Source organism: Beta vulgaris, chromosome 2, assembly GCF_026745355.1.
Source record: "Beta vulgaris subsp. vulgaris cultivar EL10 chromosome 2, EL10.2, whole genome shotgun sequence".
In the NCBI taxonomy this organism is placed as follows: Eukaryota; Viridiplantae; Streptophyta; class Magnoliopsida; order Caryophyllales; family Amaranthaceae; genus Beta; species Beta vulgaris.
In genome coordinates, this window is record NC_079203.1 from 56,813,157 (window position 1) to 56,840,397 (window position 27,241).

At 37.9% G+C, this 27,241-nt stretch overlaps 3 protein-coding genes across 3 annotated transcripts; 2 read left to right on the forward strand and 1 right to left on the reverse strand.

Annotated features, from left to right (window-relative positions):
- Positions 1–10,267: 10,267 nt before the first annotated feature.
- On the reverse strand, positions 10,268–11,237 carry LOC104905950 (PRA1 family protein B3). Its single transcript, XM_010694612.4, has one exon. The coding sequence runs from the start codon at positions 11,230–11,232 to the stop codon at positions 10,507–10,509; it is 726 nt and encodes a 241-aa protein (XP_010692914.2). The 5' UTR covers positions 11,233–11,237; the 3' UTR covers positions 10,268–10,506.
- A 4,356-nt stretch (positions 11,238–15,593) lies between these two features.
- Positions 15,594–19,246, forward strand: LOC104905949 (presenilin-like protein At1g08700). The gene is made up of 2 exons (XM_010694610.4): positions 15,594–15,981; positions 17,729–19,246. Exon 2 carries the CDS (start codon positions 17,971–17,973, stop codon positions 19,225–19,227), a length of 1,257 nt encoding a protein of 418 aa, XP_010692912.3. The 5' UTR covers positions 15,594–15,981; positions 17,729–17,970; the 3' UTR covers positions 19,228–19,246.
- Positions 19,247–24,544: 5,298 nt separating this feature from the next.
- Positions 24,545–26,576, forward strand: LOC104905948 (uncharacterized). Its single transcript, XM_010694609.4, has 2 exons — positions 24,545–25,627; positions 25,743–26,576. Exons 1-2 carry the CDS (start codon positions 24,771–24,773, stop codon positions 26,377–26,379), a joined length of 1,494 nt encoding a protein of 497 aa, XP_010692911.2. The 5' UTR covers positions 24,545–24,770; the 3' UTR covers positions 26,380–26,576.
- The last annotated feature ends 665 nt before the right edge of the window (positions 26,577–27,241 follow it).

Sequence of the window (27,241 nt, forward strand, 5' to 3'; positions counted from 1 at the left end):
AATTTAAAAGTGACATTTTTTAAAATCTTGTGTTTAAACATAATGTAGCAAAATTTAAAAAAAAATAAAATAGATGAAGTAAGAAAGTGTGTTTATGCTTGTGTATGATTTAGGTAGAGTAGTTGTATGAAGTAATGGCCATGGGCCAAAATTAAACAAATTCGTACTTGATTGGTTAGACCCATGAATATATGATTAAATTTTGAGATTGGTCTAGGTTCCTACCTCACTAACAAACTCTTTTGTTTTTACCTAAACAAATCATGTGTAACATTTTTTAACTAAAATTGGAAACTAGTTTGTATCAATTAGTTCATATATAAAGTACAAAAATTGAAGGTTAATATTTATTATCTTAGTTTCATATATAAAGTACATATATTATGTGTAAATATTTATTTATCTTTGGGTTTTATTTGTGCTTTTGTTGCCTTGTTTTCATCTTCTTATACATTTTTGGGCACATAAATAGCGCACACATGATTCAATTACAAACTAAATTCTCATTGTGTCAATGCCTCAATGGTATATTCTATGAAAAATTCACTAGTGATAACTACTAACACAACTTAAGCAAGAGATTAGAAAGTTTAATTATATAATTTATTTTAAACCATAACTACTGACACAACTAAATAATATCCAATTACAACATTAGCTCAAATTCTCCACTCCCGACGACCTTTGTCGTCCCGGACATTACTGGGGGGTCCCAGGGTGCTTACTGATGGCTACATGTACCTCAGTCCTTCCTTCCTTGCTCACTTTTGCCTTATTTTGCTTCACTTGGCAACGCCCTTCCTCTAATCCATAGGGCCTTCAGATCGCGTCGAATTCCCCTTCCAAGGAATGAGTGTGCCTTCCAAAGGACTACCACAACCCTTGCCTGCACCCCATGAGCACTGGTGTCCGACCCCGACGGCATCCCGTACTCTTGGACTATAATCCACACTTTTTCCCGTTTTCGATCTATTTTTCAACTTCTCCGGGCGTGGCGACTTTTTTCATCCCGGACCTTCCTGGGACCCAACCCCCAAGGGTGTTTACTGATTGCTACGGGTGCCTCATACCTTCCTTCCTTCCTTGCTTGCTCACTTTTGCCTTATTTTGCCTCACTTGGCAACGCCCTCCCTGTTGTCCGTTGGGACTCCGAATGGCGTCGAATGACCCTTCCAAGCATGAGTGTGCCTTCCATGGGACTTCCACAACCCTTGAGTGCACCCTATGAGCATCGGTTCCCAACCACGGCGGGAGCCTGGAGTCGTGCACTATAATCCACACTTTTCCCGTTTTCGAGCCATTTTTCGACTTCTTCGGGCCTGACGACTTTTTTCGTCCAGGGTCCTTACTAATGGCTACTGTGGCTCAAACCTTCCTTCCTTGCCCACTTTTGTCTTATTTTGGCTCGCTTGGCAACGCCCTCCCTACACTCCATAAGGCCTCCGGATGGTGTCGAATGCCCCGTCCAAGGCAAGAATGTGTCTTCCAAGGGAGTACCACAACCATGAGGTGCACCCCATGAGCACCGGTGCCCAGCCCCGACGAGAACTACGAGTCGTGGACTACAATCCACGCTTTTTCCCGTTTTCGAGCCATTTTTCGAATTCTCCGGCTCCGACGACATTTGTTGTCATGGACGTTCCTAGGGGCCCCGGGGTGCTTACTGATGGCTACAAGTGTCTCATTTCCTTCCTTCCTTGCTCACTTTTACCTTATTTTGGCTAACTTGGCAACGCCCTCCCTGTACTCGATAGGGCCTCCGGATGGCGTTGAATGCCCCTTCCAAGGCATGAGTGTTCCTTCCAAAGGACTACCACAACCCTGGGGTGCACCCCATGAGCACCGGTGCCCAGCCCCGACAGGAGCCTGGAGTCATGGACTATATAATCCACATTTTTTCCCATTATCAAACCACTTTTCAACTTCTTTGAGCCCGATGATTTTTTTCGTCACGGACCTTCCCGGGGTCCCTGGGGGGCTTACTGATTGCTACGGGTGCCTCATTCCATTCTTCCTTGCTCACTTTTGCCTTATTTTGCCTCACTTGCCAACAACCTCCCTGTAGTCTGTAGGGCCTCCGGATTGCAACGAATGTCCTTTCCAAGCATGAGTGTGCCTTCCAAGGGACTTCCACAACCCTTGAGTGCACCCCTAGAGCACCGGTGCCCAGCCCCGACGGGAGCCTAGAGTCGTGGATTATAATCCATACTTTTTCCCATTTTCGAGTCATTTTTTCGACATTTCCTGGCCCGACAACTTTTTTCGTCCCAGACCTTCCTGGGGGACCATGGTCCTTACTAATCGCTACGGGTGCCGCAGACCTTCCTTCCTTGATCACTTTTGCCTTGTTTCGGCTCGCTTGGCAACGCCCTCCCTATACTCCGTAGGGCTTCCGGATGGCGTCGAATTCTCCTTTCAAGGCATGAGTGTGTCTTCCAAGGGACTACCACAACCCTGGGGTGCACCCCACGAGCACTGGTTCCCGGCCCCGACGGGGTCCTGAAGTCATGGACTATAATCCACACTTTTTCTTGTTATCGAGCCATTTTTCGACTTCTCCGGGCCCGACGACTTTTTTCATCCCGGGCCTTCCTGGGGTCCCCGAGTGCTTACTGATTGCTACGGCTGCCTCATACCATTCTTCCTTGCTCACTTTTGCCTTATTTTGCCTCACTTGCCAACAACGTCCATGTAGTCCGTAGGGCCTCCGGATTACAACGAATGCCCTTTCGAAGGCATGATTGTGCCTTCCAAAGGACTTCCACAACCCATGGGTGCACCCCAGGAGCACCAATGCCCGGCCTCGTCGGGATCCCAAAGTTGTGGACTATAATCCACACTTTTTCTTGTTTTCGAGCCATTTTTCGACATCTCCTGGCCCGACGACTTTTTTCGTCATAGACCTTCCTGGGGCCCTAAGATCCTTACTAATCGCTACGGGTGCATCAAACCTTCCTTCCTTTCTCACTTTCGCCTTATTTTGGTTCACTTGGCAACGCCCTCCCTATAGTCCATAGGGACTCCGGATGGCGTCGAATGACCCTTCCAAGCCATGAGTGTGCCTTCCAAGGGACTTCCACAATCCTTGGGTAAACCCCATAGGCGTCGTGCTTGGCCTCGAGGAGAGCCCCGAGTCGTGGACTATAATCCACGTTTTTTCCCGTTTTCGATCCATTTTTCGACTTCTCCAGTCCCGACGACCTTTGTCGTCTCGGACATTCCTAGGGTCCCCGGGGAACTTGCTGATGGCTACGGGTGCCTCAGTCCTTCCTTCCTTGCTCAATTTTGCCTTATTGGCTCACTTGGCAACCCCCTTCCTGAATTTCTTAGGGTCTCCGGATCGCGTCGAATTCCCCTTCCAAGAAATGAGTGTGCCTTCCAAGGGACTACCACAACCCTTAGGTGCACCGCATAAGCACCGGTGCCCGTTCCCGACGGGATCCCCGAGTCGTGGACTATAATTCACACTTTTTTCCGTTTTTGAGCCATTTGTTCGACTTCACTTGACCCGACGGCTTTTTTCGTCCTAGATCTTCCTCAAGCCCCATGGTCCTTACAAATGGCTACGGGCGCCTCAGACCTTCCTTCATTGCGCACCTTTTCCTTATTTTGGCTCGTTTGGCAACACCCTCCCTGTACTCCGTAGGGCTTTCGGATGGCGTCGAATGCCCCTTCCAAGGCTTGGGTGTGCCTTCCAAGGGACCACAACCCTGGGGTGCACCCCAAGAGCACCGGTGCCTGGCCCCAAAGAGAACTCGAAGTCGTGGACTCTAATCCACGATTTTTCCCCTTTTCGAGCCATTTTTCGACTTCTCCGATCCTGACGACCTTTGTCGTCTCGGACCTTCATGGGGACCCCGGGGTGCCTCAATCCTTCCTTCCTTGTTCACTTTTGCCTTACTTTGGCTCACTTGGCAACGCCCTTCATGTACTCTGTAGGGCCTCCTAATGGTGTTGAAAGCCCCTTCGAAGTTAAGAGTGTGCTTTCCAAGGGACTACCACAATGCACGTTTTTTCCCGTTTCCAAGCCATTTTTCTTTAGGCCTAACAAATTTTTTCGTCCCAAGTGGCAAGTTTGTAATGTGATTAGCATTGTGATTAGCAAAACTTGTCAATCAAGTGGCAAGTTTGTAATGTGGAGCACTAGTACAATTCAGAAGAAAAGGTTAATAAAAAAAATAACTACAACTATATAGTACTATCTACTCAAAAAAATATCTCACATATAATTTTGCGTTATTTTTAGTTTTTGACTGTATGAGTTTAACACAATACTTATATATGATCTATTTGACTACATATCTTTCAATGTATATCGTATATTGATATCTACAGACTTGCCAAGAGTTTTGTCCATTGCCATGATTAATCTGGCAGCCCCTGGAGAAATTGTCCTTGGGAGAAACAAGCCAGAATTGGCCTGTAATTAGTTTCGAATACACTATCATGATGGTGGCACATTCCTGAACTAGGTCAGCATGTAAAGTAGTCAATTTCAGTGCTATAGTTGGGCTAACAAATTGGACCATATAAGATTGGTCCCTGAATTTAATCACCCTCTCCCAAAGCCCGTACCTCCTCTTACAACAAGTCCATTCATAATCATAAATTCATAATAACGTATGAAACCAACCACACTGCTGCCAGAATGATGAAAGAATTCGACTTCAATGGACTTGCAAGGAATTGTACCAAATGCCATTTTTGGGAAAGGTGATCAACACTTGCACAATAATCACCATGAGAATGCAAAGAACTTTCCAAATTCCATATGATGCATAATATAAACTCAAACAATCAATTATGCCCTTCTTCAAACGGCAAGCGATTGAACATCCCATCTAAATCGAAAGGCATTAGTTGGTATCTGGATTCAGGTTCCCTTTCGAGCTGCAGAAGTAAAGATGTTCATGGTTGCTTAACTATATCATGAAACTTAACAGTTAGGTTGTTGGGTTTAGAGGAGCGTGTTGGACAGGTCCTCGAAATGGACGAGAATTTGTGTGTCAAACTATCGCGTGAAAGCTTGTTGGCTGCACAACATGAGTGGCTACTTTAGGATTGCTTAAGTCGGCGCTTATTTGAGTGGGAGTGTTCTTTCCCCAAGTTGATATAATCTTCCCAGAAGCCAAAGATTAAGTTCATGCAAGACATGTTACGGACAAACAAGGCCTAGTACGATAGTCCCTTCCATTTTACTAAATATTTAATAAGTATGTACACAGGCTAACGTCTACACTAGAGGTGATCAACATGAACCTGGCCAGTCCAATGGATCTTTTAGCAAAACAATCGCGACACAGGCAACTTTTTTTTTAAAGAGAAATTTCATTAATTGAAGGTCATACAATTAAACAAGGTTAAATCAAATTCACCTTTGAAGAAATTACAATGAACCATGTTTTTTGGCTAAAGCCCGACAAGGGCCATGATTACCCTGTGTATGTAGAAACAAATTTAACAAGACAAAGGGGGTAATTTACCATTGCTTCTTAACCTCGAGTTGAACCAAAACTCAAAGGAGGTGTTTGACATTTAGAGTTTTGGAGTGAAAATAGAATTTTGGACCACTTTTAGAGTTTTGATTAATCAAAAACTCTAAAAGAAGTGTTTGGTAAAAGAGAGTTTTAAAAAGAATTGAAATAAACTCTCTCAAAATGAGGAGCTTTTTCTTTAGTAGATTAGGTAAAAATATGTTCAATGACGTTTTTTGCCTCTAATAATAATACTACACATAATATATTAATATGTCTATAAATGTCATTTCACACAAATAAATGGCAATAAGCTTTTAACAATCAATTTATTTTTACCAAACACATTTATAAAAAAAAATTGTCAAATCAAGAGTCAAATCTACTAAACAAAAAGTTAAAACTCTAACAACAAACCTCTAAACTCTACTTGTCAAACAGGACCAAAATCAATTTTACTTCATACGATGTATCCATAGGCATAATCCGAGTGGAAATTCTTCTACCTACCAAAACAACGTGCTGTAGCGGCCAATAAAATAGCCCGAAATTTCCTCATAATTTTTAAATCATAAATTCGTGACGCTAAGCAATATGTTTTATCTTTTGCAAGTTTAGAAACTAAAACCAGAGACAGATAAATTTCTTATACATGCCTCAGCAACTTGTGGCCAAGAGATTTTAAGAATTGAACACCGTTGAAATGAAGCTGGTATATCCAATCGAAGTTGGAAAGTTTAATTACTTGAAACAAGAAAATGTATAAGTTGGAACAGGAAAAGAGCACAAGAAATTTCAATTCTATTCACTAAATTATAATCTGGTACTATTGTCATTCTCTGTTTCAGTGCCTTTAGCACAAGGTACGCCAGACTATATAAGCATCAAAGACTGAACTTACATGACACCTCAAAAAAACATGAGCTAGGCAAGCCACATAGTAAAACACTGTTCTCTACACCTTATTTTCACTTATTTCAAGATAGACTTTCGCATCTAGGATCCGATTTATATCATTGTAACTAATAGGACCTGTACCATTTTACGAACTTACGCTCTAGATAAACTAAATCCAAGGTTAATTAGAACAGATAAGTTGAAGATCAGTAAGTAAGTGCACCTACAGCTTTGTCCTAAACCCTTACCTTTTTTTTCACTTGTTCCCCACATCCTATAAAAGGAACGGACACAAATCTATACAAATATCATGAGCATGGTTACCATACTTTCGACTTCAAGGGGACAAATATTTACAGAAGCATAAAACCTATGCCTCGACTGATTCGAGATCCACCATCAATCCATTCTTCAGCAGATCAAGTCAAATGAAGAAAACTGCATATGCCCCAGCAGCACTTTGGCTGCCTCCATCAAGTAGCTCCTTTCAACTTACAACATGAGGAAGAGTCCCTAACCTCCAATATCAAAGCGCACACCTAGTGAACAACACAGAACTCTCCAAATTTAACAAGTAACTGACTACACAATGGAGAGAAGGCTGCAAGTTTAAATGTGCACGACTAAACAAAAAAAGACAGAAGTCCTTCAATTGGCAAAGTACATATCATGCCAGATCTTTCATCAATTTAAGTTAATTTACTTCAAATGTTGAGACTCTATTCTCACAACAGAGTAAAGTACCACATTCCTATACTCCTATAATCTCTTTCAAGTCAAAATTTGCAATAACCATTGCTAAGAGAAATTGAAACCTGCCAACTAATGTCAATAAAATTCCTACGCAGAACTCCCTCAACCTACTAACCCAAAAAAGGTCCATCTTAGATGATGCAATATTAGGAAGCTCCACAATCATATCAGCATCACCAACAAATTCAAGCATAAACCTTTAGCGAAAAGCCTTGAGGATATGGCAGTAATTAGTTACGATATGTCGATCACATACCCAAGAACTTTTCCCCGAACAGTACTTTCAGTAAAAGCAATAAACATTGGCTTTTTGCATTCCAGTAAATACTACAATGTATGGTCCCAGTTAGTTCAATTAAATCAACCCATATAGGGTTGGGTCAACCAAGAAAGCAACTGCCATGAATTCATGATCATGTTATGTGATGATAACTGATAATCCCAAGTATCAGGACAAAGAGCATGTTCAAGCCATCTATGAGGTGCATAGCATGTTATCTACCAGTTTCATGAAAATCATATAATGGGCTTTCATAGGCTCAGATCAAAACCCTCCTTTATTAAGCAGCTATATCACTACAAGCATCCAGTTCAAGCACTTGAAATATGATCAAGAGTCAAGACCTAATTCCCACAGACTAAACCTCAGATAAAAAAAGAATATTAAACCTCCTGATAGAACAATAGAAGCTTTCAGTAACAACTAAATACATACTATTGTCGAGTGTCCAGCACAGGCTTCAATAAAGAGTCACAACCACAATTTCTCATGAAATCGTCCTTTAATTACATAAGCTGCATATGGAAAAATAGAAAAAACTCAAGCCAAACAAAAGTGACAATTCATACAGGAAAGAACTCCTCCTACTACCTTGCTGATATATAAAATTATCAGCTAAACTAAGCTAAGTCCACTTCAATATAAACAAGTTATCAAAAGCAATATTACCAATGAAATCCGTGAAGCCTGCTGAAAGAACGAATCTATCATGCTAAAAAGTAACACACTTCAATATTTCATTACTAGCCAAGTGATCAGAGCAAAGATCTCGATATACTTAGCTACACATAAAGAGAGAGAGAGGTAATAAACCAAACCCCAATGACCACTAAACCTCACATATATTTCATTACTAGCCAAGTGATCAGAGCAAAGATCTCGATATACTTAGCTACACATAAAGAGAGAGAGAGGTAATAAACCAAACCCCAATGACCACTAAACCTCACATAAATTCTCAATTCCATTCATAAACTAGAAGTCCTCTGAACTCAAAGGGAGCAACCGCAATTATACCTAATACAGTCATTTTGAGTTTGAGTGTCTTGAGCACAAGGCACAGCAAAGACAATAACTCCAATGATCCAGGTTGTCACTTGTATTGCTCTCCCACAACACCCTGATAAGCATCAATGACCTAACTCACACCAAAAACATGTACCCTTGTGGCCTTGTCCAACAGATTGCATTTGGTGTAGTGCTTAACAAAACGACGTTTATCTTTCCCACCATCACTGCCACACGGCCATTCCAACCAACATCACAGCCAACCCAAATTCCATAAGATCCATTGAACATTTGAACCACCCACGAAAACCCACACCACAGACCACCACCACTCCGCCGAGGCACCAACTACCCTTCCCCACCCCCACCCCACTAGGGATGGGCATGGGTCCAGGACCCTACCCGGACCCTGTTGGACCCAACCCTAATTTAAGGGTCTGGGTCCAACTTTTTCAGACCCTAAGGGTCCGGGTCTGGGTCCAAGTAAATTTTTTAGGGTCCGGGTCTTAAAATTTTGGACCCAAACCCTACCCATAGACCCTAAACGTATTTAATATATACATTTTAACTCTTTTTAAAAAAACAAACTGATTTTCTAAAAGACTAATAGCTAAACTAAAACACCAAAACACCCATTCTGAACTCTTATGTAAGTTGTGTTTATTTCGTTTTTTTTAGTTTGTATGTTTGTTTGTTTTTTTCAGTTTATATGTTTGTGAATTGTGTTTGTTTCATTTTTTTAAGTTTATAAGTTTGTGTTTGTTTCTTTTTTTCAATTTATATGTTTGTGTTTGTTTCATGCAAATTCTTGTGTTTCTTTCATGCGATTTTTTGTGTTTGTGTCATGCGAATTTCAGATGATTATTGATATTAATAATACTGAAAATTTGGCCAATTAAAGAATTTAAGTCTGGACCCTCTAGACCCTCTAGACCCTTCAGACCCTAAGGGTCTGGGTCAGGGTCCAATTTTTTCAGACCCTTAGGGTCCGGGTCCGGGTCTGCTAAAAAAATTAGGGTCCGGGTCCAGGGTCCGGCTGGACCCTACCCAGACCCTATCCTTGCCCATCCCTACACCCCACAGCCACCACCACAAACAGACCACCACCCAGAACTAGTGCTACCCAAGTTCAATTTACACACTACTTACAAGTTCAAAATAGTTCCTTTCATAACAAAAATTATAACTCCTGATAGAACAATAAAAGCATTCAGTAAGGCGATAATACACACTACAAATACAAGAAAGGGTTCATCCTACTACCTTGCTAATAATTTTAAAAAAAAACATTAGGCATTATTAAACTAAAACAAAAGTTCCACTCCAATGCAAAACAACATATTAAAAGCAAGGTTGTCAAGGAAATCAGTAAAACTTGCGGAAAAGAGTAAATCTATCCAATCACAGGTAAAAGTAAGAAGACACCTCAATACTTCATTACTATGGAAATGATCAATGCAAACCAATTGCAAAATAAAGATCTAAATTCCTAGCATTAAGTAGCTAACAACGAACTATATATAAAGAGCGAGAGAGAATGAGAAACAACAACACCTCGCATAGACCAAACCCTCACAACTCACATGATACCTCCAGAGTACAGACATAACAAGAGTATAACTTTTCAGTAGCTACTACTCCATACTACGTCAGATCATCAGTAACTATACATACACCGTCACAACTTCTGGTGTCAACGTAATTTGATCCTCGACATTGAATTCTCATCAAATCATCCTTAAATGACATATGTTACAACCAAAATAACTAAAGAACACGAGAAAAACAAATTAAGAATAGATAACTACTTGATCAAATCTAACAAATGAAACTTCATACAACAATAAACACAGTATAACTAAGAATTGAATCATTAAACAAGCTCGTCATACTAATAAAAAGTAAATATTACAGTTTCACTATCCAAGTAATCAAAAGAAGATCTGAATGAAGAGGATCTCAAATTCTTACATTAACTCCAGATCATCAACAGTAACAGGAAAAACCCTAAGAAACAAAGAATTTGCCCCTAATTGGTAAATTTCCCCCCAATAATAGCAGATCGAATGGAAAACAATAATACCTGGGAAAAAATCAAACTCTTCCAGAAACATTGTTGCTAGCAGCAGCAACAGCAGCGGAAGACGCAGCACCACCAAGGAAAGACAACAATCCAGAATTAGGCCCCTCTTGTTCATCCAAAAAGAGATCTTCAGGAACCCTAAACGCACCATGCGCAGAAACAACAAGCAAACCAGACAAAACAGCGGAGATCAACAAGGATCCAACGCTGGTCAAGAAAACAACGATGACAGTCAAAAGAGAGAGAATCCCAAGCATTTCGCGGTCGGAGAAGGTGCGGCCGAAGAGGAGAACAGGTTGATCGGAAGGGCGGAAGAAGTAGAGGAAACACCAAGAAGCGAGGAGAGAGAGGAGGACGAGGAGAGAGAAAATGTGGGAGATGAGGAAGAGAGCGAGGACGGCGGAAATTAAGGTGAGGTAATTGACGCGGAAGTAAGAGGCGTTTTTGCGGATGCGGGAGATGGCGTCGGTTAGGTTTTCGGGACGAGAGAATGCGGTGCGGTCGATGAGTTCGTACCAAGGACGGGCTTGTGAGAAGGTGTGGCGTGCGGAGGTGGTCAGGCGGGAGAGGAAGCTGCGGAAGGCGGGGGTTGTCATTGGAGTGCTGCTTGTCGTGTCGTTGATTGGAAGAATCGCCGGCGATGACATTGCCGACGATTTTAGGGGGAACTTTCTTAAGGGTTGATCGGTGAGGGAAAGAATGGAGATGGGAATTGAATGGGATGGGACATGGGACATGGGTCATGGGTGGGAATTGGGATTGGAGTTTACTACATCATCGTATTCGTCGGTGGGATGGTCCCACATTTGTAAATTGTAACATGCATCACAGCATCATTGTATGTAGAGCTGGCCATGGGCCGGGCCGGGCCGGCACGAGGGCCGGCATGGCACGGCATGATTTGAGCCCGGCCCAGCACGAGCTCGCTATGAGCACGGCACGGCACGCCGGCACGAGTAGTGGGTCGTGGGCCATACATGAACAACATTCTAAAAGTTTGGCACGAACCCGGCACGAGCACGACGGGTCGGCCCACAAGTTCGCACGCTTATTTTGGTTAAAATTTCATATATAAATTAAACTTTGTATAAGGCACGATGGCACGGCACGGCACGAGCCGGCCCGGCACGACACGTGGGTCGGGTCGTGCATGGGCCTTAGATTTTACAACTTGGCACGAGCCCGGCACGACACGAGCATTTCTTGGCCCGTTTTGGCACGACACGTTGTGGCACGAGGCACGCGGGCTTGGCACGTGGGCCGTTCCGGCACGGCCCGTGGCCACCTCTAATTGTATGGTTTTAGGGTGTTCATTACGGACATTCGATTATTCGAAATCTCAACTCGGAAAAAAATACGATTCCAATTTGATTTGAAAATTTCGGGTCGAATAGGAGATTCGAAAAGTGAAAATTTGAATTTTTCAAATCAAAAGTTCATAAAATAAGTTTCAGATCGTATAATACATATATCCGGCCTTGAAAACTAACATTTCGAATCGAATATCGAAAATATCCGAAAAAATTCATATGTCGGATATATAAAAATTTCTAATATGTATCTGATCCGAAATATTTGCCAACAAAAAAATTAGACTGGATACCCGAAAAACTATATCGAACCGACCGGTCACATATCGGATGTTAATGAACACCCCTATGCATGGGTGTGGTTGTAAAGGAAAATGAGAAGTAAGATACACAAATTATTAAATTGAAATATGCGGTCTCTTACAAGACTTACTCAGCAAAAAATATTGATGATGAATGGGTGATCATTGAGATAAATACAGGGTTTTGTCTTTTTCTTTAGATCGTAATGTATTTTGTACTTTATACACCCATCATATCCCTTCCTTATTGGGAGCAGCAGGTGATAGCCTAGTGGTATTGGTATCACTTCCGATCCCAGAAGTCACGGGGTCGAGTCTCACCCCTTGCAAGGAGGGATCCACAATTTTCCGCTTCCTTGCAAGGGATTTCATCTTACCTTAAAAATAAAAAAAAATAAAAAAATCCTTTCCTTATTCCTCTCGTTCAAACCCCCCCCCCCCCTTCCGTGTAGTCTTCCTTTTTCTTTTTTCCACTATTTAAGACTTCCACCATTGTGCCTCCACCTACGTTTGTGTGCCTCACCATCCCGCTGACAATCTTGAAAACTTTGCCTCTTTTTTTCCCAATATAGATCAAATAATATAAGTTGGAAAAAAATAACTTTTTCTTAATTTTTTAAAAATGCCTACAATTTAATATGATCTCTGAGTCTCTGACAAAGGATATGAGAAAGATCGATGATCTTTCAATGGATGGTGATAACTTAGGGAAGGGAAGATGGAGGGAAGATGGAGGGAAGATGGAGGGAATGGAGGAAAGAGGGAATGGGATGAATGAGAGGGTATAGGGAGAAACATAAAGAATAGTATATAAACTGTAAGTGCTACATCACTTCATCACGAAGGAGGAGTGAACTAGATGTGGGATCAGATCCGCCTCCGTGTTGGCTTATCATAGAAATGTTTAATCTTCTAATTATTGAAAGTTTGCAGTGTAACTTGAATATCCACAATTATGTTAGCTATTTTTCAAGGCAGTCGCCAAATTTTATGAGTCGCGTTGACCAATAAATTTATCGACTTTAATGATGATGCTCTTTACTCCTTCCTATCTAGTTTAAAAGATATCATCACGAAGAGCTGACGCTTCGACTCTGAAGTCAATCTGAGGTTATAAGCACATGCATTGATGAAATCATCGACAAGGTTGCGGAGATTGACACCGATAGTTGCTCAATATGTATGTTATGACACCGACATGGTTGTTTATATGTGACCGGGAGCATCTAGGAATGGCATTGGGTCAGATCATACAAACTCGAATATCTAAACCACCTTTATTTGAATTTTATATGGATCGTGTTTGGACTTGGATTTTGTTTAACATTTATATCCAATTATTTTGCCTCTCATTGAGGTGAATTTAAACTATTTTACCATTTAAGATCATAAGAATCAGAGTTTTTCAAAAATATTTTTCTATATTTATTTGTGTTTTTCAAAAATATTTTTTGTGTTATTGTATTGTTTATTTAATATAAGTTGATGATGTAGACGAAATAATCGATTTTTTCAGATATTACTTAGGGTCCACCTTCTTTAGGATTTGGGTGGAATTTCCACATTGTTGCATTTAAATTGAAAGTTTTTGCTCTGACTCAGTGAATGGATTTAGGCAAACTTGTCATCTCATCAACGTTAACGATCTGGGGGAAGAAGTTGGGGTTGGAAATAGAGGATTGGAGATTTGGGAAGTTTTTTGGAATTTATTGATTTAGGTGGCTAGATGGTGTAAGGAATTGAGAAACCCTTATCAAAACTTTAACCAAATTACTCAACAACAATTGACTCCAAATCAAACAGATTTAATAAAAGGGTTACTCGATTTCCTTCTAAAAAAAAAGTTATTCGCAAACCTATCATAAAGTGACCTTGAAGTGCTATATTTCTTATAAATTAAGCTTATAATTCCTTCGTCTTTGTTTATACATGCTACATAGAGAAAGTGGTGGTTTTTAAGAAAGATAGAAAGAGAACGTAGGGGACCACTACTTTTTGAATAAAGAAACATTTGTTAAGGAAAAAGTATGAGTATGGTATTTTAAAGGAAAATGTGGTGGAACACCAATTAATAGTATTTTAAGATCTTTGTGGTAAAAATAGAAAGATTCATGTATAATATGTAGCATCTATTAAGACATTTTCATTTAATATAAATGTAGCATCTATATAAAAAAATGGAGGAAGTATGTCACGGAAATATTACCTTGTCGATAAAAGATATTTTGAATCATCACAAACAAATAACATTCATAAAAAATTCATCAATATCACATTGTGCTCTAATTATGTCAAAATCATATGTTTAATTTTTCCTTATATGTTGATTTATTTTTCGATTACTTTTTTCTCTAAGTGTGCGTTTTGTTTACTCAAAAATACAAATTAAATTATAAAGTTCATTAGGTCTAATATGACAATTAGATCTAGTTAGGTTTGATTGAGCTCAATCGGATTTAATATATTATGTTCACGTCAAATAAGGTGAAGAGAACACACCAGATTTTCTCTTCTTAAAATTGAACAATGCTCCATTTACTGTATGTTCTCCCTAACTTATTTTGAGTATAGTTCAGTTCAATTCAGTTCACTTGCAACCAGTTCAGTTCCATTGAGTTCAGTTCAGTTCCTGATTTATTATCATTACTATTAGTTATAATTTAATTCAGTTCATTTCATTCTTAAGTTGCTTTATGCAAAAAAAAATACACCCTTTCTTTTTTAAATTAACTATCTTCAAGAAATAGGTTTGATTATTTACATATTCCATTACGTGTCAATAACATTTATAAAACGTGTTGGGTGCACCAGATTCATAATATCTTATTGTGAACTCAAACTGAATTTATCACACAAAAGTTTACTATATTTGAAAAAAATCAACCATACCATACGAAAACTGACTGTATCATAAAATGTAATAATTGATTGTATAAAAGGCGATTATCTCAAATATTAGTTTTTGCATGATGAAATGATGATATAATATGTTTTTGAATAATATAGTATATTTTTGAATGATACAATGAGTTTCTTTATGACATAGTAGGTTTCAAAATGATAATGGATGATTTAGAAATGATTTAGTTTTTGCATGATGTAATATGTTTTTGAATGATATATTGAGTTTCTGCTGATGATATAGTGGGGTTCTGATTGATATAGTGCATTGTTCAGAAATAATACGTGATTTTGACCTGGTGCACACTATGTTAACCTGAATCGGGTCCACGCAAATCATATTGTATAAAAGATGATTACAGGGAAGATGGTATCTCATCTGAGCATTTTCCAAATAAGATTAACAAATGAAACAGAGGTATATTAACGTAAATCGGATACACGCAAGTCATATTGTATAAAAGGTGATTATATTATATTAAACAAATAAAAACTCACTAAATTTTATGATTCGAAAAGTTCGGTGTATATAAATCAAATAAAAACTCACTAAATTTTATATAAAATTCACAAAGTTTGGTGTATAATAAGTTATTGTGAATCAATTTTTTTTGAAAAATTTATAGAAAGAAAGATTATCTGAATTATAGAGAAAGAGGTGGTACCTCATTTGATTACTTCACAAACAAAATAAACAAACCAAAGAGATAAAAAAAAAAAAAAAAAAAATCCGTCAGCAAGAAATTCTTACGAAGAAGTTTCTAACCCTAACCCCCGATTACAATTTTCAATTCTTTCTCTAAATTTTCATTCCAACTTTTCATTCAAAAAGTCAGCGAATCATAGTTTCGTTTTCCAGCATCAATTTACTTCTCCGAATTTGAGTAGCAGAAAAGTAAAGTGCGAGAAACGGATTGCGAGCAAATGTAATGTTTCACGAGACCGGAAATTTGGATTGTCCATGAAATTGAAGGTTTGTTTAACACTAATTTAATATAATTTATATGATTTGAATTTTGTATCTTATACATTTTTAGCAACATATCGCAATTGATGTATCCATCATAATTTTTTCATTGGTAAGCTCAAATTGTGAAGTAGAGCTAAGTGGTCACAAGATCTTCAAGTTCTATGGAAAAGTGAAAAATTCATTGTTGGATTGTACTAGAAGACATGAGTTAAGAGTGCAATTCCTGGTTAATATCGGGATAAACAAAATAGGCAACTCAAGTGGCATTTTCGTAATGAAAACGATGGTAATATGCAGTTGAAATGGTTGAATACACAGTCTATAAACTAGCTAACAAGGAAGGTTGGACTTTTTTTTGTTAGCTTTAAGGGGGTGATGACTATTGAGTGGTAGTTGATGAATGATTCATCATCATCTTGTGCTTTTTTTCCTGTTGCCTTAGGAAGTTTTAATGCAAGTCTACATTGAACATATTAAGGTTGTGTTTGGATTTGGGTTATTCATTTCAAATGTTGGATTTTAAATTCTGAATTTGAAATTATAGAATTCAATTCTAAAACAAGTGTTTGGGAAAAATTAGAATTTCAATTTCATGATTTCAAATTTCACATGAGTCAAATCCTTAGTAATGAATTTGCTTCCAATCAAGCAAAGCTTTAGTAATGAATTTGTTTCCAATCAAACAAAAACAAATTCGATGGTTTGTTAATGGAGGAGAGAGAAAGCTTCAATGAAGGAGAGAGTTCACTAATAAAATAAATAATCCAGATTAGAAAAACAAACATATTCGAGCTTGAGAAAGCTCCAATAGAGGAGAGAGAAAAAGAGTAGAGAGAGAAAGGAAGAGATGATGTTTGTCGTTGAAGGAGATGGAGTGAAATGAGATAAGTTGAAGTATTTTGCATTTCAAATGACAATAATTTTTAATGGATTTCAAATGACATAAGTTTAGGTATGTTTAATATGGATGTGGAATTGGGTCAAATCCAATTATAAATTCTATGGTTTGCCAAACATGTGAATTGGCCCAATTCCAGCATTTCAAATGAAATGTTTGTATCCAAACAGGCCATAAGGGAATTTGGCCATTGATTACTGAATTCGGTCTGTATTAGGATTTGCCACTCTTTGTACAGATTGCAAGAGGCATACTGCACTGTCATATGTTAGCATCTAGTTAAGAAGCAAGTTTTACGACTCCAGTTTGTTCGTTAAGCAAATTTTCCATTAAAAAGAAACAATGGGTGCGTGTTTTCTTTTTGTTGAGTGAGTTCAACTTTGAACCTTGGAAAAAACATGGAAAGATCTCCTGAGAGCTATGTGGATATCAGGTTTGGTTTTGCTATACATCGGCAGTGTGATGATTTATCTTGTAAATTGGCTTTCCTAGTTTTCTCTAATGTACTCTAAACCAGCACAGCTTTACTAATTTGCAAGATTTTAGGGCTTTATTACTTTTCACATGACCTTTGAAGCTAAGTTTGTTTTTGCTAAATCAAGTTGGTAGTAATTCGACAATGTTTACATATTTTCATCTTAGCTTTATTGTTTGTGCTTTCTCAAGGGCTCTTAGAAATGGGTTTTTCTGAGGAATAACTTGTATAATTGATTAGTTGAATTCTTTTCCAATTGAAGTGCAAATTAAAAGGAAGTATTTTCCGACGTTTTTAGGATAGGAAGAGATATCTAGCATCCAAAATATTGGCTGCAATGTATCCTGTAATAAATTTTGGGTTGCTGCTCTGTGCAGATCACAGTATCACTCCATTGGGGCATCTACTAAATATGTTCTACTATGTTGGTATAACTTTGCTGAAGGGACAAAGGGCGCTTCATGGAATTATTCTGTAAATACGGCTCGTCAATTTGTGGTTATTACACACTGGATTTATTCATCTCTTCTCCTTTCTCTCTCCTGCTAGCTTCTCCAATGGCCTGTTTGTGACCTTCAAGTCCCCTCCCCCTCTTCCTGTCAACACAAAACCATTAGTAATGGAGGGCAGCATACTTGATTCTCTCGGCACAGAACTAATCGGGGTAATGTCCCCTGTCTCAATCTGTATGTTCTTGGTCGTTCTATTAGTCTCCACCCTCTATCCTCCTTCTTCTTCCCCTTCCCCAACCCCCATCATTACTGCTGCTAATCTCGTCTACTCAGAAAACCCATCTGATTCCACAACTCAAAAACTTGAAGGCTCTCTTCTAAACGCTGCTGTTTTTATTATCCTCATTGCAGCAATCACCTTCGTCCTCGTTCTCCTGTACTACTATAACTTTACAAACTTCCTCAAACACTATATGCGCCTTTCTTCTTTCCTCATCCTCACCACCATGGGGGGTGCCATTTTTCTCTCCCTCATCCGCCATTTCTCTCTCCCCCTAGATGCTCCCACTTGTTTTCTCTTTCTTTTCAATTTCTCTGTCCTCGGGGTTATCTCAGTATTTGGAAGGGGGGTTCCAATTATCATTACCCAATCGTATACTGTGATTTTGGGAATTATTACTGCTGCTTGGTTCACCCAGTTGCCTGAATGGACTACCTGGGTTTTGCTGGTTGCTTTAGCACTTTATGATCTGGTGGCAGTTTTAGCTCCTGGCGGCCCGTTGAAGATTCTTGTGGAGTTGTCTCAGTCAAGGGATGATGATCTTCCAGCTTTAGTCTATGAAGCTAGGCCTACGGTTTCCAGGTCTAATGGTGGAGGAAGAAGAAATGGGGGGTTGGGGCTTTTGGTTGGTGGGGTGTCGGATAATTTGTCTGTGGAGCTTCAGAATTTGTCAAGAACCAATGAGGAGGAGATTGATATTGAGGATGAAAGAGATAGAACGAGGTACGAAGGGGGCAGTGATCAAGGGGAAACAACACCGTTGGTGGTAGCAAATTCTAGTGAGATTGACGTGGTGGATGAAGAGAGATCACCCCTTGTGGAGATGCTTGCTGGGGAGGGGAGAGATGGTGGTGAGGCTGATGAGGAGGCCATGACCCGCGGTGTTAAACTTGGACTTGGGGACTTTGTGTTTTACAGTGTGCTTGTGGGCAGAGCTGCAATGTATGATCTTATGACAGTATATGCTTGTTACCTTGCTATCATAACATGGATTGCTTGTACTCTCATTTTATTGTCTGTGTGCCGTCGAGCTCTACTGGCCTTGCCTATTTTCATCGCTCTAGGGATAACTTTTTACTTTTTGACTCGATTGTTAATGGAACCATTTGTTGTTCAGACGTCAACAAATTTATTGATGTTCTGAACTCTCTCTCCCCCCCCCCCCCCCCAAAAAAAAAAAAAAGAAAAGAAAAAAGAAACTACAATTATATCATCCAAGGAGAATGTTATATCTGTTTAGAAGTGTACCAGCTGTCTGCTGTATATGGTACAAGGTGATGCATTTTTTTCAAAATTTTCTCGTGGATGATAATGATATTTAGTGGATTCAACTATGGTTTTCATGATTATGTGAGTAAAGTGAGTTTACTGATACTTTTATCAAAAATAAGGTAAATTTTACTTTTTTGCCTGTTAGCATTCTTGGCTGACTTTTTTCTAATAACAGAGTGATTCACCTCGTATGTTGCTTACAGTTAATAAAATGTTGATCAAGTGTTTTTAAGGCAGCGTGTAACCTGCAATCTGGTTCAAAAGTATGAATTAGAGTCATGTTTTGATTGTTGTTTAAACAATCCCTGTTTAATTCACCTCGTAAGTTTCCTTTGTTTCCCGGGCTTAAATTCTGTTGTGGAGAATTGTACATAGAACTACTTTTAAGAACATTTTTAATCTCTGGTGGATTTCGGGTATTGTTCTGAAGTGTGAGTCGCATCATAGATTGGCTAGATTGAGGTTGTGTATTCCCGAGGGCAATTGATGAGCCTGTTATATCATGCGGATCAATTTCGACTTTAGGCAGTGATTTTTATCAAGCCACAACATTTTAAGATAAGTTTTATCTGATTTCAGTTTCTATTAGTCATATCTCCTACAAGACATACTTTACATGAATTTAAAAGATATAGTTGACACGACTTATGTACACATTGGACAATTCTAGTAGAGTAACAAAGGTGTCACGTGACGTGTATACGTTGTCACGCACGCCTTTCAATATATTTGTATAGATTTAGGCTATGTTTAGTTCACCTGAAATTTTCTGATCTGAACTTATTTTTTCTGATCTGATCTGATCTGAACTGATCTGATAACAAGATCTTATCTTTTAGATTTTTCTCAATATATAAGAAAAATATAGTCATGTGGGGTCTTGTTTGATTCGTTTCAATGAGTACTTTATTAATATTCAATTATTATAATTTTTACTAATATGTAATGAAAGATATAGTGATTTTTAAATATAAGCATAATCTGAACTGATCTGATCTGAACTTATTTTTTCTGATCTGATCTGATCTAATTAGTTCTGAAATAAGCAAAAATAAGGTGAATTGAACATAGCCTTAGGCAGTTAGGCTACATTATCTCACATATATTGGTCCGCATACCATATCACTTTCTGACGGAATCTAATGACCACAAAAGTCGTATGTAGATGAAAAGAAAAGATGCCAGATTGATTCTGAGATAAAAAAAAATTAATGCATTACTTGACTAACCTATGAGAATAAAGAGAAACATTCTGTCTTATCTTTCAAACAACCTAATACAAGTTATTTTAAGACTTCATTCAGTTCCTTGCTTGCTTAGATAGTTAGATTGATAAGGATTAGATTATGGATGTTCAAACATGATGAAATATTTAGGGAACCTAAATAAGTAATGGTAGATTGGGAAAACCGGACATAGGATTGACATACTATGTTATGCCCGTGAGCTGGGTTACGATCATTTTGAGTGAGTGAAAGAATTTCTAATAGAAAAATTATAATAGGATTAATCTTGTTAGATCAAGGATGTACATTGGTCGAGACCAACTTAATTTAGGTAACCTAAATTTCAAAATGGTCGGTTGGAGATTGAGTTGACTTGCTTTAGTGACTGTTTTTACTTATAAGCTATATTTTTGTACCTTTAAAAATATTTTCCTTCCATCTAGAGTTGAACGTATGTCCCCTTAGAGAAGGTGTTTGAAATTTGGATGGAAAACTTTTGCTTATATGGAATGAATATCTCGCTTAATGTCCACTACTCCCCTCATTACTTGTAGACTTGTAGTTCTTCATCACGGTAAAAACAACATTTCATTTGTCATAGTTCATATATGTATAAGGTAGACATGGACAATCTCTTTGGCACAAATATAGTATGTCAAATCCTCATAGTCCATAGAGTTGGACAATCTATTTGGCAAGAATATAGTATTTCAAATACTCATAGAGTTGTTGTTTCCTAATACATGATCATGCCTTGAATCAAGAAACTTAAAGCATCTTAGTTTGATTTTATATGGAGCTTATCTACAGTACCCACTTCCAGTTTTAGGATTAAGAATTTTTGCCTAACCCTATCTTATATTAGGATATCTAGTGTACTATCTTTGACTCCCATTTCAAATTTTATATACTTTTTTTGGATACCTATAAGGTTAACAAATGTTTCTTGGCGTGAAGGAGAAGAGTACTTCTCAACCTCTTATTTCGATCAGAGCCACCTACACAGCCATATTACTGGTTTACGATATGAAATATTACGATATATGATGATCTTGCATCTTCTAATTTGATCAATGTCACTAATTGTAGTGTTATAAGAGAATATCACGTGTAAAAACGTAAAAATAGGATTCTAATTAAACTTGTTTAACTTCGGCAAGACCTTATATGATTAAGGTTTTAAGCTTTCATCGGGCTTTTGACTCTTGACTCAATCTGATTAGATTATGGGCAAAATATAGTCCTAGTATCGAATTTGAAATGACTCGACTTTGTTTGTTGAAACTTAAGCCACCCTCTTTTCACCCATAATTCTAGTGGGAAAGAATTTTTTCATGCGTGAGCAAAGTAAATATTGGAGTATTGAATATAGCCCATGCGTGAATCACCACCTTATGATTTTCCTAGATTCAATTTTCTTGTTAGAAGGGAAATTTTAGCCAAGTTGTGTATAGTGTAAAATATGAGAAGAATTATGGTGTATTATCTAAAATAAAAATTAACACGACAAATTGAGGGCGTTTGAACATCATTCATCTCCCCCAATATAAGTAACTTGTTATATTAAGCCAAACGACCACTTGGACATCAACCAAATGTCCATCCAAAGACAAGTACATAAGATTACCAAATTTTATTATCAACATCAAAGTTTATCCCTAAAATTGTTGAAAAGTGCTCTTAAATTTTTATGTAGAAATATCAATGATACTGATACATGACATCGTCCCAGGGGCAGCTTTTAGCATGTTCAACATGTTCTATGGAACAGGGCCCCCTTAATTGTGAGGGCCCCAAAATAGAGAAAGTTCAAGTAGTAAAAAGAAAAAGTTTATCTACTTATTTGGATTTTTTTTTTTTCATAATATGATTATGTGAAGTATGGATGAGTTATTACATTATTGAATTCTTCAAATACGAGATCGCACAGGGCCTCTATATAGTTCGAGACGGGCCTGCATCGTCCATATAAAATTTTGCTCCATAACCTTCTCCGCAAAATTAGATTCTACACAGACTACACCCATGAATTCAAAAGTATCAACAAACCTAAGTTAAAAAAATATATAATTCAAAATGCTCTTGGATGTATAATCTAGTAGCTAAAGATCTTACAAGGCACACTACAATACAGCACCTATACTATTTGTTTTCCTTTTTCTTGTATCGTGCCCACTTTTGTCCGTACCAAACACATATATATTTTTGAGTTCATCTTCTACAACTTTAGCATGTGAGTAACATCACGTATCATAACTAGCTAACTTGAACTAACTTGTGAATGTGGCCCTACCTGAAAAAATTAGCAGTTAATCAGTTAGTCCTCTGCCTCAAAAGGAGAATTTTTTTTTAGAAGGAATTAAGCGCTGAATGAGAGGTAATTATTCCTTCCTCCATTTCATAATATAAGGCATGCATAATATTTGAGGTCGAATTTTGACTGTTAATTACTCTCAATTTATATTGATAGAAAATTTTAAAAAATAATATTATTATAGTATTTTTCAAGACGAATCAAACGGTATAATTTTTATTTATTGTATTTGAGAGATATTTGTGGTCAACGGAAATTTTCATAAAGCGTGAATACCTTATATTTTGAAACAGAGCGAGTAGAGACATAGAAGTACAAATTAAAGTCCGAATCAAATTTATTTTTCTACAAATGAGTTAATACTAGGATGGCCACGGGTCGGACTTGGACCGGATTAGGCATAATCCGACTCCGACCCTACAAGAAGTCGGATTTTAAATCCGAGTCCGACTCCGACACCCGACTCCGATAATCTGAGTCTGACCCGACTTAAAATCCGAACATCCGACTCTCCGATCCGACTTAAAATTTGAACATCCGACTCCGAATCCGATCAAACTTATTTTTCTACCCATTTTTATTATAATAGAATAGTCTTCTATAATATAATAATCTAATTATTATAATTTATTCTTATAATCATATGGAAATCTTATATAGTACAAATAATTCAAATATTACCATTATTTATAACAATCATTTCTTCAATCGAAAAATCCTATATAATACAGTGGGGCTGAAAGTCGAACTCAGGTTATCTATAAATTATACATTAACATAAATAAGAAAAAAAGGATTGATTGACTCAAAGTCGGAGTCGGAGTCGTATCTGGATGTCGGATTATTTTATGAGATCCGACTCGACCCTCCTCCGACTCGGAGTCGGACTTTTTAAACGAAATCGGGTTACTTTTTTGTTGGAGTCAACTCGAATTTTTTCCTTTGGATCGGAGCAGATTAGGGTCCGATTCGGATTGGATTGCCATCCCTAGTTAATACACACCAAGAGCAGATGCCAACGCCATCATGCCATGACATGATTCATCATATAATAGCTGTTGTTATGACGCATTACTAAATACTAAGTTTAAATGCTTAGACAAATTGAACTTTTGCTCATGATCTACATTTCCACGTTATTATGTAACCCGTAATTCCGTAAATGCAAAATCCAACTAGAGTTAATCATCTGTTCAGATTCTGACTCATCAGTTTTATGATAAAATGTCAACATTCCAATCTCAGAAGGAACTCAGAGAAGATACATTTGCAGAGAATATTGCTCCATATTGCAATAACTTGAGCTAACAAAAGTTCCCAAATGGGGTCTAATCCAAAAATATTAGATGACATCTAATTCTTGTACAATCCACCCCCTAGAAAAGAGTCGCTTGCACTATTCGCCAATCACAATTCACAAGCCTCATAAGTCATAACCAACCTTTCGAAAGTTGTATGTGCTTTCCAGTATCAAGTTGGATATTTTCACAAAATGATTATAATTCTGACAGGGCTTCTTAATATAATCCTTACTTTGACCTGACATGTAAGATATTTCGTCGAAAAAGAAGTCAATTACATCAAAAATATTAAATAAAATGTTCATCTTTAGTGCCATCCAATGACATGTTAGCTTTAATTTTGGGCTGTTTTGCCCAATGAGTTAATCCTAAGGTTAAGATAAATTTAAGAAAATAGGCGAAAGTTGGGATTTATTCCCATGAATGTTTTACAAGTTGCTTCTTTTGACTTTTGCACGTAGCTGGAATCGTGATTCGTAGTCTCTCTTCTCCAATAATGAATAATGTCTAAGTCTATAAATAGCTGCAAAGCTCATGCATCCTTAAACTCAAGGCAGAGAAAATCTGAATAAATATGGATTCTCGCTCTTGTAGAAGCACTGATATATGGGAATGGATTCAAAAGCTTCCACCTATTACTCAATGGAAGAAGGATTCCATGTCTACATGCATATGTGCATCAAACTCATCATTAGCAACCCTGAGTCTCAACATAACCAAAAACATTTCAGCCCAATCACTCTCTTTTGCCATTTTTGCAAACTTTAGCCTCCCTGTGTCCCTTTGGATCTCGAAACCCATTTATGTTTCGAGCTCGAGCTCGAGCTCTCTGGGTAATGAAAAAACAACATACAATCTCATATTGAATTTCATCCAAGATGTTCTCAAGTATGGACCTAGCAAACAAATTCAGCCTATCAAAATCCCCAACATAAATCCTCCATCTTACTTGAAAGATATCTTCAATGTCTCCTTTCTTACCTTGGTTTTCTTAGTTTGCATTTATGAAGCTCCTACTGATCTTCGCTTCAATTGTCTTTTGGCTCTAAAAGACGAGCTTTCAACTTCCCAATCTCGTGAAGCCTCGAAGTTACTCATGAGGCTCTTAGGATCGTCTAATATTGAGGAGCAATGGATGAGATGCCTAAATCTTGCTATCACAAACTGGAAAATGGAGCTAAAAGCAGCCAACCGTATCCTCAAAGGGCCATCTCCTCTTTTTTCCCATGCCTTTTCAACTTCAGGGTTGTGGAAAGTTCAGCTATATTGTCCTATAATAACCATGGAAATCGAAAACACGAGTGGGTCAGCTGATGAGCGTCTGGCCTTTTCTCTAAACTACCACCATCTTGAGGGTGTCATACAGCTCAACTATAAAGCCATAGTGAAGGAAAAGTGGATTGAGGTGATGGTAAACATCGACAATATCAGGTAGGTATTCATACATCTATCTCCTGAGTCCTGTCACTGTGTCACAGGCCACAGGATATTGTAATGAAATGAATTTGTTATACATCTGATCTGATCTGATCTGATCATCTGACAGGCTAGATGTGATTCGACTAGTAAGCGAGAAGATCCTAAATGATCGAGGAGCAGGGACAGCAGAAAAGCACTTCCCTTCAAGAATCTCACTCCAACTAACTCCAGCACCTGAGACAGACATTCTTAGTGTCTCAGTAAGCAAATCTTCAGAGAATCCAAAGAGGCAGATTGAAATAGAGAAGACAGTAGAAGGATCATTTGAGCCACCTAACAAAGTGGGAGTTCAGGTATCAGCAGGAGAGACAACAACCACCACCTTCAAACCTTGGAAATTTGAGGAGACTGTAAAGGGTGACAGTGGGGGATTGAACTGGTTTCTGCATGACAGTAGTGACGGAAGAGAAGTGTTTTCGTCTAAGCCTTCTCCGTTGACATTTTTCCAGCCTAAAGCTTGGTTTAGGCACCGCTATTCTAGTGCATACCGGCCCTTCACCAGACAAGGAGGGATTATATTTGCAGGAGATCAGTACGGAGAAACCGTTTGTTGGAAGGTGCACAAATCGGCTATAAGAAACAGATCGCTGGACTGGGACCTCTCTGGTTGCATTGGATTGACATACTGGCCAAATAAATACAGGACATTCTACAATGAAACAAGGAGAGCTCAATTTACAGAAACTCTGCAGCTTACTCTTTAGACTTTAGGATCATATATCATATATCATATATGTTATGTTAAGAAACAGTAGTAGGACAATATGAAATAGAGCGATACTACTCCTATTCCTATATCACTATACTATATTGTTGTCCTTTCCACAAAAACCAAATTTAATTAGCGACTGTAACAATATGTATTATATCTTGTTAAATACAACCAGATTTCTTTTGTATATTCTATCAGACTATATATCCTTTTGTGAGAAAAAACTTCCAAGATCTAGGAGTTCTCTAAGTCTAGATCACTAGATGCAACGCACTAATAACGCAGATAAACACGAATAGTAGTCTCTATAATTTCATCAGTATAGCTAACAATATAGTCTTCTCATATTAACCATATTCTAGTTGACTTTTCAGAAACTTTTTTGTATGATAATTTTAGCACTAAATACGACTCCCTCATTTTCATCCGTAGGAAGTACAAAAATATGAAAGAAAAACTGAAAAAGTGGAGAGAAATTAAAAAGGGAGAGAGAAACTTAAGTGAGTTAATATATTAAAAAGGAAATGATATTAGTGGAAAAAGAAGAGAAAATAGATATGACATGTTAATAAAATTAGAAAAAGTAAAAGTGTGTAAATTAAAAAGAAATATACAAAAAAAGAACGGTTTTTTTTTATCATATATCCCTGATAAATTATTTTTTTGCACTATGTACCCTTTCAACTTTCTAAATTCACCATATACCCCTTACTTTTCAAAAAATACATCAACTAGCCCTTTTAACTAACGATGTTAGATTTCCGTTAGTCATTAGGCCCTAATCCTCTCATAATCCTAATTAACTAACTTAAATCAAACCCTAACCCTAACCCTAATCTAATAGCTTAACTACC

What these genes read in the sequence shown, in the direction of transcription:
- LOC104905948 (XM_010694609.4), top strand. Translation starts at nt 24,771, where the DNA reads ATGGATTCTCGCTCTTGTAGAAGCACTGATATATGGGAATGGATTCAA. An exon ending in GTAAACATCGACAATATCAG is followed by an intron (nt 25,628 to 25,742) that starts GTAGGTATTCAT and finishes ATCATCTGACAG; the next exon opens with GCTAGATGTGATTCGACTAG.
- LOC104905949 (XM_010694610.4), top strand. Translation starts at nt 17,971, where the DNA reads ATGGAGGGCAGCATACTTGATTCTCTCGGCACAGAACTAATCGGGGTA.
- LOC104905950 (XM_010694612.4), bottom strand. Translation starts at nt 11,232, where the DNA reads ATGTCCCATGTCCCATCCCATTCAATTCCCATCTCCATTCTTTCCCTC.